Source organism: Haemaphysalis longicornis, unplaced genomic scaffold (genome assembly GCF_048455015.1).
Source record: "Haemaphysalis longicornis isolate Haplotype H1 unplaced genomic scaffold, Haemaphysalis longicornis Haplotype H1 scaffold_7, whole genome shotgun sequence".
In the NCBI taxonomy this organism is placed as follows: domain Eukaryota; kingdom Metazoa; phylum Arthropoda; class Arachnida; order Ixodida; family Ixodidae; genus Haemaphysalis; species Haemaphysalis longicornis.
Window position 1 is genome coordinate 89,149,060 of NW_027526422.1, and position 20,602 is coordinate 89,169,661.

The following is a 20,602-nucleotide window of genomic DNA, read 5'->3' on the forward strand; positions in this document are numbered from 1 at the left end:
TCCAGAAATTAACACGATATATCTGCACTGTCATTTATATGAATGCATGAAATCTGAAAATAAAAAGTGCGGCATGACTTTTGCCGTTCTGCAGTGTGGCTGGCAAGGCCTAAATAACCGCAAGAACGTTTCAGTTCGGGGAATCTGGAGAGTGGAGACAACCTTTACAAGGCACGCCATGTGTACAATTTGCGTACACATTCAGTACATGCAAGGAGCAGATGACGCTCAGTGTGCTGAGCTACAATGTCTAGATGGAAGTGCAAGTTCATTCCCTCATGTAACCGTTGCAATATACAAGGCAAATTTTTAATGCTGCATTGTTCCCTGCATGCAGTTTGCCAAATCAATGAATATTTTGCAGCTAAATGCTCCAGCAAAGCTGCCGTGGACAGCTGGTTAAAGCATGCTGCGGCGCTGGCATTCGCTGTTGGTGAAGAAACGGCATTGTGCACAAGCAAAAGTCAAAGCTTAAGGAGGGGAGGTGCCTTCTAAGATCTACTATTCCAAAGGAAAAAGACTGTGCTCAAGGGACGATGCTATGTAACCTCATTACTTATAATAGGAACGTGGTAAACTTAACGGCATTGCGTTTTCAACAGTCACCTGCATGCATTCATAGAATAAACACAGCATGACTAGTAAAACACTATTTCTTCGTGTGGAAAAGCAATAAAGCAATGCTTTATAGTCGGTTCATCGTGTGAAAAAAGTTACTGCGTGGCTGTGGCTATAAACAAGTAGAAAAACGAGAAGGGAGGGGGGGGGAGGGCAGTTTCACGTCCGAATGCTGTGGTCGCATTTTATCACGTCTCTGCAACCTACAATTGAAGAAACAAACTCCACTGCATGCGCTGCAGGTGGCATAAATTTTGAGAACGGCTATTCATGCATAAAAGTTATAACACCCTTCTCCGTTTCGCTGGCCTTTCATTTTCTTGGTACGTGGCATTGAACATGTCAGCCCAAACAGTGACTTAATTTTTTCTTCGTTTAGTTAGTGACTGTGATTTCTTCAGTTCATACTGATTTTTTTATTTCTGTTTTTGTTTTTAGACAAGCGCATGAAGACGCATGATTGCGTATACCGTATTTACTCGCGTAATCCTCGCACCCCTATGTGAGCTACCAAAACTTGGATTTTTTGATTCCTCGCATAATCCTCGCACCCCCAACTTTGCAGCGGCGAAAGTTGCCTGCTCGCGAAACCCACATGGTGCACGCGCTCTCCGACGCGTGCCCTCCCCCGCCGCCTCTCCGTTCGGCGGAGAGCGCTGTGTATCCAAGGCCATCCAGGCGCCCTAACAACCTGCATGGCTACTCCCTAACAGGCGCCCTAACACGCTACTCACACTGTCCTTGAGCCGGTTTCGCGCATGTTTCGCGTGCGCGCAACTAGACGGTGTTCGCGCAGCCCGCTGTCGTGTCATCGTGTCGCTGTCGTGGTCCCGTCGTTGAGCGGCAGCAGTCAGTGGTGGATAGCTCGCTGCCATTTTGAGAACTTTTTGATCTCTCTGTTTTGAGCTTGGTGCCGCTTCGCCATGGGGAGGAACGCCAGCTACACTGCCGCTTTCAAATTGAAAGCGAAAGAGTACACGATCGAACACGGCAACCGTGCTGCAGGCAGGCACTTCGGCGTCACCGACTTCAGCGTGCGTTACTGGAGTAGGGCACGCACATACGACGACGAGATAGGGCGCGCCAGAAAGCAAAGGCGGCAATTTCGTGATCGCTGATCGACGGGAGACTGTTTACGTTGTAAATAATAAAATAAAAAGAAATAGCTGCTGTTGGCAACACTGAGCTTACATATACAAAAAACGACCGCTACATTTAGCAGGACTGGCATAGGGCAAATTGGCAACACTGTGCGCCAGATTTTTTTTTTTCCCCCGCATAATTTTCGCACCCCTAACTTTGCATTGACTTTTCGAAAAAAAAGTGCGAGGATTATGCGAGTAAATACGGTAACTTGTCCAATCCGTTACTTCATTTTCCTGATCTTTTAATTATGTGTTTGGTTTTTCGATGAATGGGGAGGTGGTTGCCATACTTGGCTACCGATAATCACATTAGGTGACTTTTGTTTTGTTTGGTTATATTTTTGTAAACTGCCAAAACATTTCCACAACCCCACTGCTTAGTCAAACCTGTACGCAAGTGCCCCTTTCTTTAAACAAACCATATCCAAGTAGATTGATTAATTGATTGATTGTGGGGTTTAATGTGCCGACGTAATGCAGGTGATGAGGCACGTCGTAGTGGAGGGCTCCGGATTAATTTTGACCACTTGGGGATCTTTTAACGTGCGCTGAAATCTCGTACACACAGGAGTTTTTGCTTTTTGCCTCCATCAGAAAAGCAGCAGCCGCGGCCAAGAATCGAACCTGCATCCTCGTGCTCAGCAGTGCAATGCCCTAGCCACTAAGCCACCGCGGTGGGTACTGTATCCAAGTACCCCGCTGTTTAGGCTGGTGCGGAATGAAGTCCCTTGTGCAGAAACCATTGTGATTCAGACCAATGGAAATGAATTTTAATACTAATATTCGTAGTAAGCGGAGGTGGAACCATGCACACAGGGCCGCCCACAAAAGGCAGACCTGATAAAACCAATGTGGTTTCTGTACCCAACATTAGAAGCGTCCTACAAGTTTCTGTAGCCCCACACATCTGTATAGATGTCGTTTTACTGGACATACCCACTCACAGCAACGCCTGAACATTAAAAGCGCCGACGCAAACCCAACAAACACAATGGAATGCTGTGCAAACCCATGCAGTGGCCCACTCCAGGGAGGAGAGGAGCGCCGAGGGGTGGCGCCACCCATCCAGATGCAGCGAAAAGTCAGTTAAGTGGTGTTATTTCATACAAAACGCAGTAAAATAGCCAGCAAAATCTTCTTGGGCAATGTGTACAGCTGGAGTAGGTAATAATTTCGGATAAACATATACCCAAAAGCATGTCCTAGAATTGGATAAATAGTAAAATGTTGGTCTGCAAATATATAAGGCGCCTCATCGCCCACGTCAGAAAGCCTGTATCATCTGTTTTGTTTCCCCTCTATTCAGTTTCATGGTGGTGCCAATAGGTGCACCACTCTGAAATCTCCCCAATAGTCCCTCGACATTTGGCTAGTCTGCCATCCAAGGCCCTCAGCGGGGTCCTTTTTGTGATGAAAGCCTCGGGCAGACAGCACACTGGTTGACTGCAGCAACCCTCCCAGAGCAGAGGCCGTTTTCGCTACTGCAACATTTTTCTAAAGACGAAATTTTTGTTTTTATACATATATGCTTTTCATGACATCACTATTTATTTCCATTCTGTTTTGCATCTGGATATGTTTAGGTAGAAATTTTTAGGCTTTAAACAGTACTGTGCATGCTTCTGATCATCTGCTCACCACAAGGTCCAGATGACCACAGTAAAAGTTGCCTGAGAGCAGACAATGCTTTCAAAAAAAAAAAAAAAAAATTCAAGCAAGAAAACGTAAGAAATGATTATTTTGCAATAAAGAAACTTATTACAACAATTTCGTTCTTGAAAATGCCTCAATGGCAAACGCAGTGAGTGCAATGAGAGGGTACTGCGGTTGTCCAGTGTGCTGTTTTACGCATGTTTTCATCCCTGCGACGACACACCGTAGCAATGCAAAACTGGCCTGGACGGCAGACAAGCCAAATTTCTAGGCACCACAGCCACCGACATAGCAGCGGCTGATGGCTAGCAGTTGGTGAGGGCCTCAGGCCTATATACGCCGCAACAAGGCCTTGCTGCTGGCGCTCGAAGCCCACCGCTCAGTCGTTGGGTAGACAACAGGGCAGTGGCTCTTTGTACTGTGGCACACAGAGCAGCAGTTTCACTGCCACCATTCTCTGAACTCCTTGGCGCAGCTTCCACTTACACAGGCTCGGCGCCCTTCCTTTATGAGGTTTGTCCATCACAATTTAGTCTGCACCAACACCTCATCACAGAGGGGTAAAACAAAAATTCCGGGGCCATTCCTCTGTAAAGGTGGATGACCCATGAAGCTAAAGTCCGGACCTTACGCCGTGTTCCCACAGAAGACGACAGAAGAAAAGTGTAATAACGACAGGACTGGCGCCTAAAGGAGCTGGACGAAACTGCGCACGCAAGCGCTTGGAGTGTTGACAGAGCGAGGGTGAGCTGCGAAAGATGGGTGCGGAGTTTGGCATGGCTAACCGAGGTCACACAGCGGCACGCCTTGGGGGAACCTTTATTATCTACCCGAGAGACTCTACTGACCGTCAAAATGGTGCCTAGTGATGACGCAACTCAAAGTGCACATCCAAGTAATGAGACGTATAAGCTTGAGGTCCAAATCAATGTTTTGAAAGGTGCAGTGCTGTAACATTGACCATGTGAACTGGGACATTCTTACAGCCCCCCCACAGCGTGTAACACAACTAACGACGAAAAGCAAGACGGCACCCTAAGTGTTGAGCTGGAACCTAGAGTGAAGCGAAGGGCCCTCCTCACCAATAGACGCACCAGCCGAAGTGTGGAGGAAAGGATTACGTGGCTAAAAAAGGCTCACAATCAACACGTCGAATCTACCAACAAGAGGCTGTCGACCCTGGAAGCAACAGTGGCAGACCTCGTTGTCCGCGTCTCCAACATAGAGAAGATTCTCTCCCAAATACAGGAAACACTCCAGAAGCTTTGCCTGGCATCACAACACCGTCCAGACACCCATCCATGATGACCTCGACACCACCGACAGAACTTACGGTATGGCAATGGAACATGAATGGGATTCACGGCAAGAAGGCAGCACTCATCCAAACTATCAAGCATGCTACAAAACAGCCGGAAATCATCATCCTGCAGGAAACACACTGTGAAGCCTCCCCGAACATACCAGGGTACCGCTCCTACGCCAGTTCAGTCCCCAAGTCCACAGAGAAGTGGGCACGGGTCAGGGGAGGAGTATGCACCCTGGTGAAGAAGGGACTAGTCTACCTAGAACACGATCTCAAGCACACGACGAACACGGAGCATCTCACGATCGAGGTGGTCGTCAGCAAGAGGGGCAAGAGGCATAAAGAGCACATTTACATCACGAACATCTACACCAAACCCAAGTATTCATCACAACAATACGGTACCCTCATCCGCAAGATCAAGCAGCTGGCGAAAGACAATACTACACTCATCTGTGGCGACTTCAACGCCCAACACACTACATGGGGATACCAGCGCACGACCGCGAAGGGCCGGAATCTCCTGGAGGAGACCCAGAACGCCGATTATCACCTCATCAACGATACATCCACCCCTACGAGGCATGGCACATCAGTACAGCGGGACTCCAACCCAGACCTTGCATTCAGCAACATTACGAAGGTGCGGTGGCGTAACACCCAGGAAACACTTGGCAGCGACCACTGCATCATAGAGATCATCATCCCTCTCAACGGTCATGCTGCTCCTCCACGCAAGCAAAAGCTCACGGACTGGAACAAGTTCCGTGCCAGCCTTGAGACCATACCCAGTCACATGGACGACATCGAAGAGTGGACAGAGGCACTTCTCACCGAAGCACAACAGGCTACTACAGAGATAGAGACCGACGAGGACATGCCAAACATGGACAGCCGGTTAGCACACCTACTCGAAGCCAGAGACTCACTGAAGAAGAGATGGAAGAAGCAGCGTCATAACCGTAAACTCCGCAAGCGCATCGCCCTGCTCAACCGCGAAATCGAGAAGCACTGTGCTGTGCTATGTCGCCAGCAATGGCATGCAATCTGCCAAGAGGCTGATGGTCAGATCCACAAGAGCCGTACGTGGCGGTTACTCCGCCACTTGCTGGATGATAGCCAGACCAAAGGCACACAACAGTACACCCTGGCACGCACCCTGCTCAAGGCACGGAAGGAGTTGGGGGACGAAGAGGTCTGTAAGCGCCTCAACGACAAGTACTTGCCAGCAACGCCACCCTCTCCTCTTCCGAGCTACACGGGGGATGCCAACCCCAAGCTTGACGCAGACATTGAGGAATGGGAAGTACGGGCAGTACTCCAAAAGATCAACAGCAAATCTGCGGCAGGACCCGATGGAGTCTCAAACAAGGCGCTCCGCAACCTCAGCGACGGGGCAATTACGGCACTGACCAAGTTCTTCAACGAACGCTGGCGCAGTGGCACGCTGCCCCCCAAGTGGAAGGAGGCACGAACGGTCCTCATCCCAAAGCCAGGCAAACCACCGAGTATCGAGAACCTTCGTCCGATATCCCTAACATCCTGTGTTGGAAAAGTCCTCGAACACGTGCTGCTCAACCGATGGCAAGATTATCTCGAAGAGAATGGCCTCTACCCGGACACCATGCTGGGCTTCCGGGTGGGACTGAGCACTCAAGACGCCATGCTCCTCATCAAACATGAAGTCATTGACAGACCATCCACGACCACAAGCCCAATGGATAACTGTGCGATACTTGGCCTCGATCTGAAGAGTGCGTTTGACAACATCCACCACTCGGCAATCTTACAACAAGTATCGCGCCTCAACATGGGAGAACGCACGTTCTATTATATCAAAGACTTCCTAACCGACCGCACCACCACCATCGTGGCAGGGGATCTGGAACTACCAATCAAGAAACTGGGGAGTACGGGCACACCGCAGGGGGCCGTGATCTCGCCGACACTGTTCAACCTGGTCATGATTGGAATGGCCGAACGCCTACGTGCCCTCCCGAAGGTCAAACACACCATATACGCAGACGATATCACTCTCTGGATGGCCGGGGGTAGTGACGGCGAGATTGAGGCGTCCCTGCAACAAGCCATCGACGTGGTTGAAGAGCACCTAGAAGACACGGGTCTCCAATGCTCTCCGGCCAAGTCAGAGCTACTTCTGCTACTGCCGCGTCGCAAGTTCAGAGCCTCTCACATACCTGACATACAGCTCCGCACAAAGGACGGCACTACCATACCACGCGTCCACACGCTACGTGTTCTGGGTCTCCACATAGAGGAACTTCGTTACAACGGTCACACAGTAAAGCTATTGGACTCCAAAGTCTCAAGAGCCATCAGTCTCATCAAGAAGATTTCAACCAAGTATGCCGGGATGAGAGAGCACAACCTGCTCAAGCTTGTCCAATCCTTTGCCATCAGCCATCTGGCCTATGTCGCGGCTTTCCATGATTGGACCGACCTAGAACGCAGAAAATTAGAGGCACTCATTCGCAAAGCGCACAAAGCTGCACTTGGTCTCTATAATCACACCAACACCGAGCGGCTACTAGGGTTAGGCGTGCACAACACACTAGGTGAGATCGTCGAAGCTCAACAGACAGCACAGCTCACGCGTCTCGCACAAACTAGAACAGGCCAGGCAATACTGAAGAGGCTAGGGTATCAATCGAGGCTGCAGGAGGGTAGGGACTGGCTGCCGCTTCCGCGGGAGCTACTCCGACAGTTGCACGTCGCCCCCCTCCCCCGCCACATGAACCCAGAAGAGAATTACGAACGAAGGCTCGCCAGAGCCCGAGCGCTTACGGCCACTAATTCCACCGACACCGGGGCCTTCTACGTCGACGTGGCTAGGTACCCGGACCGCAAGAACACCTACGCGACCGCCGTCATCGCCGCCACCACTGGCGAGCTCTATACGGCCGGCAGCATCGTGGCATCTACCACCGAGCAAGCAGAGGAGTTAGCCATAGCGCTGGCCCTCTCCAACCCCAACTGCACTACCATCCTCAGTGACTCGCAGACTGCAGTCCTGCGCTTCGCCGAGAACAAAGTACATCCGAGTGTAGTGAGGGTGTGCGGGGCCCTAAGACCATCATCGACGGGCGTGTGCATCAAATGGTTCCCAGCCCACATGGGTATGGTAGGACCCGAAGCGAACCGCAATGAGGACGCGGACCGGATGGCGAGTGCGCTCACTAGACGCAACGCCTGTCCGGCTCCCCCTCCTGCGGAAAACTACGACAGCGACGGTGAAGACTTCACCCCGATTAACACATACGGAGAGGTGCTGAGATGGGTTCAGAGAAACCAGAAGACAGTACCCAGGTCCCCACTCCAACCTTCCAACCTCTCTAGGCAAGAGGCAGTGATCCTCAGACAGCTACAAGTGCGCGCGACGTGGACCCCGGTGTGGGCCAAACACGTGCATCCCGAACTACAACCCAGTGACGTGTGTGTGCTATGTGGTGTTAATCGCGCTACTATGGCGCACATGCTATGGACATGCTCAGTGACCCCGGAACCCACGGATGTGCTTCCTCCTCACCTTGCTCGTGCGGTGTGCAAGGAAGACTTTGACTCCCAACGAAGGGCCGTCCAGTTTGCTCTGGAGGCCCTCCAACGCCAGCAATCGAGGGCGCTGCCTCCCCTTCAGGAGGCTGGTACCCCTGATTAACTTCTAGCCGGCCAATAAAGATGTTGTTCTCTCTCTCTCTTTTTACAACACCTTGCGCTACCATATAGAAAGAACTCCTCGCGCTTCAAGAACACATGAATTTTCGTTCGCAGACATAAAAAATACACAAAGCCCCAGCTTACGAGCTTCGCTTAAAAAATCCGAGGGCATAGAATGGGCTCGGCAGCACACAAGTCAACGCATGACACTGATTTTTACTGTCTTGGAAAAAAATCAGAGACAATACGCAAGATATTAGCACAAACTTGCTGCTTACATTAATTGACCTGCCCACATATCGGGAACTGTGTTGTTATAGCAACGCCATTACCATACATGCCAACCTAGAGACATGAAAATTTGGGAGACCGCATTGGGGGGGGGGGGCGTAGTTAGTATTACCGAATTATTGAGGCTGGATACTGACACTAGAAAGGGGCAAGGGTGTTTATTTTGAGCTGCTCTGTTCTTGCAGAATAAAAAACTCAAATCCTGGTTCTTGTAGCGGAGCGCCAAACTTCTATGCTTGTAAAGGCACCTTTTTCCTCGCCTTCTTTTGGTACGGTGGCAAGCGCGTCTCGCAGCCGGCCTTTGACTATAGTGCTTAGAATATAATTAGCGGTACTCTTCGGTAGTACTCTACTAGTGGTAGCGGTACTCTACTGAAGTATGATGGCGAATGCTCTTCTAAGGCACCGAAACTGTTACAGCAGGAGACTTACATGAACGCGTGATTCAAAAAAGACCGACCTCTTGGCTGTGGTGGCCACTTCTTTCTGGGAGATTCGAGATAGCATTCGTACATTCGGGAGATGTGGTAAAAATTCGGGAGTCTCCCGGACAATTCGGGAGAGTTAGTTAGCAGCAATACATTACTGTCCATTTGAACACAAACTCACCTTGGCTTTGAGGTTCCTGTACACATCGCACTCAAAGAGGAGATCGCTGAAAAGCCGCTTCATGCGGTGCACATCGACGTCGGAGCCATGACGCGTCTTAAAAATGCCTCCGAAGTCCCTGTTGTTGATGATGATGCACTTGCCCCTCGAACAGCGCACCATGGGGTAGATCTGCAAGACAGGACAAAGACAAAGAAGGAGGCTTGATTAGTTTGCCAATACCTTCATGTGCCAAAGGGCAGCTGCTTAATAAAGGAGTACTGACATGAAATTTCCGTGTTACGTTTTCTTTTCGCTGCAATGGGTGCCTATTAGCCGGCTAATCATAGATTGGTACCATGGTCGATCGCAGCATAAACAATCATTTACGGCGTCGTTTATTCGTGTCAGTTTCGGTTTCGACAAATCAAACGCCGAGTGGCCGCCATGACAGGAGGGTGCGCGTGACGTCACCATTCTTGTCGCACCACTGCCGGTCTGGACGCGCACACACTCGCCCAGACTGGCCAAGGTCTTCACCATCCCCACGCGCCCAGGCAGCGTGACGTCAGTCTCAAAACCATGACGTGATAGACACGGCTTAGCAGCATGCGCCAACCGCACCAGCATGTCGGCCATGTCACGGGAGCCCTGACGTCGGCATTTTGGAGCAAGGAGCAGATGATGTCATGCTGGCCTGCTCTGGGCTTTCTCGTGCGGGCACAGATTAAAATGGATTTAAAATATGTTACACTGAACGGCTACAGTTGAAACTTGCTGGGAGATATCTCCTGATAAAAAGGAAGCATTTTACATAGTTATCTAGGCTTTCAAATTTCGTGTCACTACTCCTTTAAGAGTAGACTGCAATGCGATGAAGGGACAACTGGGACCCCACCAGGGTGACAGAGGGGTTACTCGGAGGTGGGGCTAAAGGTTGGGCAAGGCCATTCACTCAAAGGAGGGACAAAGTAAGAATACTCGGGGACAGAGAACGAACTCGGGCATCACAGAACAGCAGCAGTTGGAGATCTATGGGGGAGGCCTTCGTCCTGTCGAGGACAAAGGCACGCCGATGATGATGATGGTCACTGCACACTGAAAGTGCAACGAGAACGATGATGTTGCCAACAAGGACCAATTGCCAACAAAGCATCACAGCTATAAAGACAGAAACACCATGAAAACGAAGCTGGGTGGGCGCCATAAAAGCCACACTTCCACAGTGCTGGCATATAGTACGATAACACTTGTTGTGTGTTTAGAGACCTGCTGGGTACAAAAGCCCCAACCTGTTGAGTCTGAGTGAAGAAAACAGCAACTACAGTGAACCGCTCCACTTCACGGTGTCTGCCAACAATTTGTGGCTGGATCAATGGTGCATCGCTATAATCAATAAAAAAATGCAAGGTGTTACAAATCGGCCCGCCGTCGGGCTTCGTTTCATCACTCCTCGGCTCTGCGGCGAAGCCTCCACTACGTGCGCTTTCCACGCAAACCCCCCCCCCCCCATGTTGGTGACTCATGTTTTCATGCCTGGACAAGCCTGGGTCTCCGTTTCAAACTTCGATGGCGTGCCGACACAACAGGCCCAGACGTGCTTCAAGGACACAGAGGCCCCGCGATCGCAGCGGAGTACTCCTCTCTCCCCTCTCTCGGACTCAACGTGCGCCGATGCTACCGACTGCTCACGAACTCTGGAAAGAGTGTTGTGTGTGTCTGTGACGTTAGTAGCGTGTGCACAAATCTAGAGGGAACGCTGTTTCGACCATTGGCGCTTTTGGGTATAAATACGACCCTCGCAAGCACTATAACCCATTCCTGCTTGAGCGGAGAATCCATGCTGTCACTCTGCTCGAGTCCTGTACTGTTACCTCGCCCGTCTGGGCATTGTTCTTTGGCTTCGGCTCACCTCTCACTATGAAGTAAACAGTTACGTTAGCCTACGGCTTCTGGACTTCTTCACGGCTGCAACAGCGGCTGGCCGCTCGCTTTACACCACGCTACCACACGTATGTAGGAGGCGACGGAGCTCGGCTCGGGTCGGCCCACCCGGTCGCAACAAAGGATAGATATAGCAGATGCACTGTACAGTGGGCTGTCAACTTCATTTCAGTGCCTGTATTCCCCACTATCTCTTTATTTTTTCTTTTTGTTATGACACAGCACTATTTGGTAAAACTTAGAATTCAACAAGGACGACAGAAAGACGACAAACACAAGCGCATCTGTTGTCCTCGTCGAATCACGCTCTATGTGTTACCAAATATGCACCAACTTGCCCAACAGTGTGTTCTACTGACACAGCACTAGTATCACCAGAACTAATAAAACCACGAAAGAGAATGTTTGTGCCCCCCATAGCAACTCCCCTTCACTGCACTGGCAATAGCTGCTGAAGCAGAAAGCAACACAGGCACCAATGCTCAAGTCCCGTGAATGTGACAATTACAAAATCTCTGCTCCATGCAACTTCAACCAAAGCACAAAACAGGACAGCACAAGGCACATTCAATTTCAGCTCCATTTGATAATGATGTTGAAATCTTGGAAGCAGCAAGCCATTTCGCCATCGGCTATGCACCGGAACATCCCACTGATTGCACATAAGCAGAACGGACAGTGCAACAAAAAGCGAAGCACAGATCTAGCGGCAGCCGCAATCCTCCAGAGCTCAGAAAGGAAGATATCCTCACATCTTCCCCTTTCTGCAAATCCTTGGCCTTAATGACTTGCTGCTCCACACTGCTCGCCTCGCCCACTGTCCTGTGAGCTACGAGGAGAACCAAGTCAGTGGAGTTGTGTGGACACCTGAAAACACTGAATGCAAGAACAAGTGATGCCCTATTTTAAAGGGACCCTGCAACACTCTTTCGGCAGTGCAAGTAAACCTGCGCAATGTTTAGATTGCACTGCCAGGAATACCAGAGCCAAATATTGCACGTGCGCGTGAAGCGGTCAGTGCGCAAATCACTGTGAAAGACACGGAAAAAACAACCACACACTCTTCAATTTTCCTCATTATGCACCCCTGGCATGGCCTAAATGACGTCATTTGGGTCATGGCTGCCTATTGGCTGTCGCTGGTCAACTTCGCGTCTTATTTCTCGCATTTCCTGTGACGATCCACCATCGGTAGCGCTGCGTACCAACCTCTTCTGTGCCTGAACCTGTACGCACAGTTTCGGCGTTTCTTTTGCATTTTGAGTGCTCGTGGAGTTTGGGTGACGGGCTCGATACTCCCCTTTCAACGAGACCACTCGACAACAAACGTTTATTGCTTCAAAAACGCCCTACCAGCCTGAGCGCGAGCTTGCGAGCAGACAACCATGCCTGCTTTTTTGCGGCACCAGACCGGAAATAGACTCCTCCACGTTTCGGAGAAAAGAAGAAAACTCCCCATCCTGTGATATATCAAAGGCCGCCAAAGAGAACGCTGCGAGCCACCTTTCTCTCCGGGAGAGAGCGCGCAGCTTTCGTCGCGTTGTCCGCGGCCGAGTTGAGAGTTAACGATTTCTCATCACGCGTAGTTTCGATTAGCAAACGGATTTTCATAATCCTTGCGGGAGGCGATTTGCTGGGGCAATAGACTTTACCCCAAAAATACATTCCGAGTAGTCGATGGTAAGTGCTGCAGGGTCCCTTCCTTTAAGTAGGGGTTTGAATTAAACAGAAGTATTCCTAGAAAAAAAATTATTGGGTTTACCACAACGAAGCTACCCCAAGGCTGTGAGGCAGACCGTAGCGGAGGACTCCAGGTTAATTTTGAACACCCGGGAATACTTAACGCGTGCCGAAATCTCAAACACACGGGCGTTCATGCTTTTCGCCTGCATCTACAAAGCCGCCACAGCGGCCAAGATCAAACCCAAATTCTTGGGCTCAGCAACACGACGCCTCAGCCACTGAGCCACCGCGGAGGGTATTCCCTAACTTGGAACAGTTGTAAACTTGGTTAAGAATGATATAAAAATGAAGAGACAGCATGCAGGTAAAAAACCTGCATCACAACTGATACACTTTGCCATGAAGTTTCTGCCATTGGCAAGGGCATTAAGCTGTACCTGACGTAGCAACATAGGAGAGACGGACACCGGCACTGGCTGCTCGAACGCCTTCTGATCCCATTTTCTGTTATTGGTAGCTGACAAGGAGCCCCATTGACAGGCTGCTTCATCCTCTCCTTCATCTGGTTCTTTTGCCCGTGCAAGGAATTTCCCACCATGCAGATTCCAAAGTGCTAAGCACTTGTGGCCGAGACGTGAGGTGTCCTCGGGCTGTGTGCTGCTGGAATGACCAGATCCCCACTCATACAGCTCCTTCCAAAATACAGCTTTGTTCAGTTTGAAAGAACTAGACTTTGGTGGCTCACTCAGCTCTGTTGTCAGCCACGAAAGGCGTTTTCTTTAACCAGAAAAATGCACGAGACATTAAAAGACTTTCAAATTTTACACTACAGTGACGTAATATGAACAGGAGTGACATAGTATGGGCAAGCACTAGGAAAGCAGCTTGTTAAGTGCACGTAATATGGGCAGTAGTGACATAATATCGGCAAGCACTAAAAAAGTACAGAATAACCTCGTTACAAGAGACCATGATAGTGACCACGATTTCAGTCTGCTGTAAGAGAAGTACCAACAATTCAAATACTGTTACTACCTACATACTTCAATAGAATCATGGACAAGAGTTCGAACTTTTCAACTGATAAAAAAATAAAGATATGCTTCAAGTGATCCGATCAAACAGAACTAGAGGCCTGCTAAAATTATTGGTCACCTTTCTTGACGCAGCTCGTGTTGGTGGCCACCAATCACATAAACAAGACATTGTGACATAACAGATAAAAAAGTGGCTAAGCAGTCGTCACTGCTGGACGTTTTCGTTATGTTCCAATAATTTGTTTCAAGTCTGCAATAAAACTGGTATCGTTGCTATCAACACAAAGCACTCATTTCAATGAACCAAACCTGTATTTGGTCTTCACAGCCCCTTTAAAGTCCCGCTTGTTGGATGGTGCTTGACCTCCTCCTCCCCAGCATAATGAGCCATAGTTCTAGCAGTCTGTGTAACTATAGTTTTGCACCCGCAGCGGTGGCTCAGTGGCTAAGGCGTTGTGCTGTTGAGCACGAGGTCGCGGGTTCGATTCCCGGCCGCGGCGGCCGCTTTTCTGATGGAGGCGAAAAGCAAAAACGCCCGTGTGTACGAGATTTCGGCGCACGATAAAGATCCCCAGGTGGTCAAAATTAATCCGGAGCCCTCCACTACGGCGCGCCTCATCGCCTGCGTTGCGTCGGCGCGTTAAACCCCACAATCAATCAATCAACTATAGTTTTGCGTACCTTAACCCTTTCAGGGTCACGGACGTACACGTACGTCCCATGCAAACTCCCTCACAATGGTCAATGACGTACATGTACGTCATCGCTTGCATGTTTAAAAAGAGCGCCTTGTAAAGCAAAGCCTCTACCTCTACCAGCCAACGATTTCATAGTGGCATACACTACAAGGAACTCCCAACGCAGCTGGGAAGTAGGGCGCTTTTCCCTCACAGAACACAGTGTAGATGGAGCAGCGAATGGGCGCTATTACCCACCGTTCCCTGTGCGCCAGAGCCTGCTCACCCCAGCGGACCTGTCAGCAGGACCATTCCGTCGCCTTCGTCGTCTGCTTCAGCGACAGTTGTTTTGGGCCTGCTCTGGCGCAGCTTCGCATCCATTGCGTGCTTACTTCGCATGGCTTGATTAACTTGTTCGACAGCACCTCCTGGGATACTCGGACCCGACGGAATTAAGTGGTCATTTGGCAAAGATACCCTAAGGATTGGTTTGCAGAGCAGGAAAGCAAAATGTTGAGACCACGTACAGACATCTGGCCACTAGAGAAACGCTACCTTCTCGCACTACTCGCCAAGAATGGGACTCCGTTTTCCAAATTGGTGAATACCAATTCGGTTGCGTTTTAACAGGCATTACAAAAAGCGAAAGGAGCAACTGGTTCTGATAAAAAGCGATCATAAAAGTTCCCTCAGCTTTCTTGCAATTCTCAAACTTACTAAACGAACTAGTTTAAATCGGTATAAATGGGAATCACAACTCAAACTTACTTTACTAAGGTAACATCGGTATAAATGGGAATCACTAAGCTAATATGCCGAATTGTTTTGTTGTCTGCGCTTGTGTCACACGGTGGTGTAGCCCTGAGCTAGCACACCAGGCTGGCTAGGTTCCGCTGTCTCACCCTTCGAAACAAGCTCCTTTCCATTTACTTTCTTCCGGCGCACGGCCGGGCTACAGCGGCAGCGTCCGCCGCTCAAGCCCGGCCGTGGCCGACGCTGCTGCGTTCGGGACACCCCCCGCAAATTCTAGGTTGGCAGAATCTCTGGTTTCACTCTTTGTTGAGCCACGTGCGTGAATTCAAGTGACGTCGCATGGGTAACTGTTGCGGGTGTCGTTCACATGTTTGCTTTCCAACCACCTTCACAGCGTGGATGGGATGTGCTGCCACTTGGCATGTGCTGCCACACTGCGGAAATACGTGCAATAATTTTCTTGCGCCGATGGCTCATCCTTTCTTTCTTGATGCTTTACTACAGCGGTGCGCCAGCTATCACTTGTGTACCTTGTCCTCCCGGCACATCTCACTTCTTGGGCCCACGAATCTGATGTCTATGAAGTCGCATAACGTTTTTTTAATATTTTTTCCTGTGTTACTCATGAATAAACCATGTGTACATAACAACACAAACAATTTTTTGTCACTTTATGGCCACCGCCACACTAAAAAAATTATGACAATGTATTCTCGAAATAGGTTCTTCCGAAGAATTTAAATCAGCAATAAAAAAATTCGACCCTGAGGGGTCGCATTTGGCGAAAACATTTGACTGTCAAAGGGTTAACTATGATCACAGGTCCTGAAATCGGCAATCACCAATCATCGATTTGAACAGGTGCAAAGAGAAAAGAGTTGCTAACCGATGCTCACAACCCTGTAATAAAGAAGATACACAGGTGTACAACGCACCACCACTGTCAACACCAGCGCAGTCATCGGGAGCACGTGCACCGCCACCTCCAAATGCCTGCAGCTCTCGCTGGGGTCCCGAAGCCTGTGGCGGGTCATTACCAGCCTTCTTGTTTGTGAGAAGCTTGACTGCCTTGAGCATTTTTTTCTCGTACAGCAAGTAGACGAAGACGTCGTACATGGCGGGTTCTCCTTTGGACAGCCATTGCAGGAGGCACTGGTTACGCTCGTGCAGCTGTACTTTTCCCTGCAAAGATGAGGACACAAGGCAGGCATCCACTGCTGATGCCCGGTTAATTTCGACACAAAAGCATTACGTTCCTTGCAAGGGAAAAACATGACGCTGTTCGGCGAAAATGTGTGCCTCTAACTAAAAGCCCAAAAACTGTGGCAGAGACACCACATGGAGCATTACTTTTGAACATGGCTATGTGAACAAAACGGAGCTAAAGGGATAAAAAAAAACGCAAAATGAGTGCATGCTCTTTGTTGCCGTTGTGTTCTGTCTCGGGGGTGGATCCACGTTTTTTCTGAGGGAGAATCAGCTTCTGTCCACAATGATGATGGGGAGGAGGAGGAAGTGGAGGCGGTTAGTAGCCTTTTTTTATTCACCAAAATTTCGGAAAACCAAAGACACAAGAAATACAAAAAATAATCAAATAGACTTTTCCTACGGCCGGAGGGGTCATGTGGTATAAATTCAAAAATTCAGGAGGGCGGGGGGGGGGTCAGTTCATCCGGAACCCCTCCTCTGGATCCGCAAATGCTCCATCTGTCAAAGTGATTTGCAATATGTCTTGTGATAAAAGGAATCTCTACGCCAGATGCACCGTGCCATTTCTGTAGCGGCCAAGTGCGGTAAAAAAAATTTGGGGAGATTTATTGGGTTGAAGCATGCACCTAGGATACGAGACGCACCATAGTGGGAAATTCTGTATTAATTTTGACCGTCTGAGGATATTTAGCATGCCCTGAACATCACCATTTTCACTTTTTGTGGGCAAGTGCAGTCAACCTCCCACGTGAGACAAGAAGGCCCAAGTGCAAGAGGCATGCAATGAGTAACATCTGTTGACGTCAGTATTGTGTGTGTCGTGCTGGTTTCACAAAGCTACCATAAAACAGGTTCATAGCTTCTCAGTGGAGGTTTAGAGTAGCCTGATGTCGGGGGACCAATGAAAGCAAAGAAAAGCCAGTGAACAAAGAGGCACAAACACGACGGAGCAGTAAGCAAGCCTGTCACCAGCAGAAGCCATTATGCTTTCACATTCAAACCGTGTAAGAAGACTTAAAGTGCCCTGAGCAATTTTAATGTCAAAGAGTCTTTAAAATGAACATACAACTTTACTTTACCCGAAATACTTGTAAATTCATCACAAAATTTTTGTTTTGCAGGAAACATTGATTCCATTACACAGGAATTTGCACTCGGAAGGCTGACTTCAAAGTACATACCAAAATTTCTTTCGACGTACCGAGCAGAGCAAACGAGCAAAAATACTGGCAGTCAGAAATAAAGTTGTTACCGTGACGCCTCATAAACCTACTAGAACATCTAACCTGTGTGATCGTGAGAGTGTGGGTTCTATGCTTTCTTTAGACTACGAACTTCAATTTCAGGGTTATATTTAGCTACGAGTGGGCAACATGATCTCAACTGCATCCTCAATATTCAAGCCAGCAGACCCTTTTTCCATATCGTGCTGAACTGCTCCCACTCACACATTGACATACAGCCAGCATAGTGACTGCCCACTGTTCTCTGCTCAGTGAAGCTTGCCTTGAGAGCTTTTGGTATGCTATGACCATGAGCATTAAAAGCCCCCAGGCAGCACGTTTCAAGAACAGCTGCAGGCCATTATAGCGGGCTTCCCACTGCTGCTGCAGCAGCCATTTTTTCCGTTTGTGATGCCGATTTCCCATTTTCTCTGCAATGGAGAAAAATAATTGTCGGGCTACTTCAGTGCTCCCAAAATATGTGATTTACGGTGGTGCAAATATTCCTGATATGACCCAATATGTGCAAGGTGTGTGTCACAGACAAGCACCAACGTAGCACGCATATCATGTAGTGTTGAAGCTTTCCAAGGCTGCCTTGGTAAGTTGTGTTTGCTTAACATCCATGGTGCAGCAATACACCTACTTAATCGAGCACTGCACTCAAACTGCACGTGCTCCGACTATGCGTGCCAATTCACACTTGACATACTGACTGACACTCTTGTCGTTCGGATATGGCAACAGTGCACAAATCCCCCTTGTAGGTGGAAATGCGACAAAAGTTCCGCCACGTTCTACGAAAACATTCAGTGGAACAGGGTGGAATGAGATTCTGTGAAGAACACATCTTCAAGGCTGGAAGTCTTTGCGGGTTGACCTGACCTGGGCGAACGGCCGCGGACATTTCCGGTTTGCGGCTTGGAGCTTTTGGGAAACATTTTAACGTGTGGTTACTTTGATTTCCAGCCAACCGATCCGCCAGGCGACATTAATTGTAGATCGAGCTGTGTGCATCGGTTGTCGAAGCCCAGAACGCATTCACTAGGTTCATCCTTAGTCAGCCAAAAGCTGTACTGGCGTTGAGGAAGTGTGCTTAAATTAAGTCGCATTCAGGATGCCCTATGTTCTATTCCTTCAAGTGCCAGATTTTCTGAATTTTATTTTCAATAAGGCACTTCAACTCTTTATGCGCAGTCGGCTATTTTAGGAGCCGTTTCCCTTTCTGCCAGTGGTGCCAGATGGTTTATAATGAGTCACTTACTGCTTACGCTTTAAAAAAACATCGTCGACCCTTCCACTTTGTGAAGAAGAATGACCGACAAAGCCATTGTGTGTCTTTCCGTAATCGACGCATCTTTGCGAGAAACAAAACACGATTGTAAGTAATTTCCTATTTTGCATACTCCCTAGTTAACTGGCTGAATGAAACTTGGTTGGACCAGAGTTTCATTCCAGCGGACAAACACAGGGCTGTCTGTTTCCCTCCCGTAGGAGCCCGCGCATACTGAGAGCAAACAGGAATTCCGCAATATTTACAACTACACTGTGAATCCTACGTAATTACGAAAGGTATTTGATGAAACATGGCGTACAGTTCGCATCATCTTAGCAGCTAATAATCATACAATTTTGGGGGGGGGGGGGGGGAGAGGGAAGGCAGTTTCAATGACACACGGCCGTTTTCTTCAACCATGATACTCCATCCGTAGGCAGCCACGTATTGATGGCCCACGGAAATCCTGTACCGTTTACCAGTTCATGGTGAACTAATTAATCTGCATGGGTATTGTCAGGGCAAGGGGGGGGGGGGGGAGGAGAGGGTGCAAAAAGGTACTCCCTTCCACCAAACTGCACAAGCACTTTCCCTTCCCCCGCCCTCTCCCTCTACTCGATTTTCTTTTTTCCCCAGAATGCCTACGGGAGCTTGAGATCTAGAGAGCATTCGCAGGAAACTGCATGGATACGAAAATTTTGTTTTCGTCGGCGCGACGTGTAGACGGATGGACATCGACCACCGCGGAAGAGTAGCTAAATACAGATTTGCTGTAAAAACTCTCAGCACAACAACCTTCTGTTCCTAGCGATCGCCAGGTCTGGCGGTTACATCTGAATCTGTACACCAGTGCGATTCGCTACGTTTGTCGTAAATACGGCATGGAATTGCCAGAACAAGCAGTTCACAAGGTGTATCTCATGATAACGAATTGCGGGCATGCTAAGCGAACGTCTCGTAGGCAAACGAGTTTCTCACCTGAATGTCGTTGACTGTGGCTGTAGTTAAAATGTCATTACTGACCAAACTCGGCGCTAGATCGTCGAAGTTAATGTAGCTTGCCAGACTACTGGCAACGTCTGACTCCCTCAGTTTCTCCCAAGGATTAACTGTAGCCATCCTTTAGACAATTCAGAAGTGGAGGGACGCACTCTTAACTGCGCTGTTGTGCGTGTTTCATCTGCACCTGTCCGCACGTTCTATACTGCTTATCAGAGCTCGCAGCGCTCGCAGTGCTCATAGTCAGTCAGAATCAAAAACTTTGTTTAGTGGAGGAAGCAGATCCGTAGTTCATGGCATCACAAACCCTGCAGTCCACTTGGGGCGCCTCAATCGATATGCATTTCCTTTATGGCATAGATACAGGCAGTACCATTTTTTTTTTCGAACATTTCTTGGGTCAATTGTGCCATCCATAGATTAGTTTTTTATGATGCAAACCATACTAACGACAGGATGACGGCACTTTACAGTCTTATGGGTTTAGGGGTTCATGTATGAAACCAACGTTATTCTATGAGCCGT

At 49.0% G+C, this 20,602-nt stretch overlaps 1 protein-coding gene across 2 annotated transcripts in view; it reads right to left on the minus strand.

Annotated features, from left to right (window-relative positions):
• The window catches only part of LOC144146054 (caspase-2-like), a 28,287-nt gene extending 7,962 nt beyond the window's left edge, over positions 1-20,325 (minus strand). The window contains exons 1-4 of one of the 2 annotated variants that reach the window (XM_077677983.1): positions 20,057-20,325; positions 16,306-16,552; positions 11,973-12,049; positions 9,298-9,468 (exon numbers count right to left, since the gene is read on the minus strand). In XM_077677983.1, the coding sequence (XP_077534109.1) occupies positions 9,298-9,468; positions 11,973-12,049; positions 16,306-16,552; positions 20,057-20,197 (636 nt within the window). In that variant the 5' untranslated portion in view covers positions 20,198-20,325. Of the gene's footprint in view, positions 1-9,297; positions 9,469-11,972; positions 12,050-16,305; positions 16,553-20,056 lie in introns of those variants that run through there. The other variant, XM_077677984.1, reaches the window with a different exon arrangement.
• Positions 20,326-20,602: the final 277 nt, after the last annotated feature.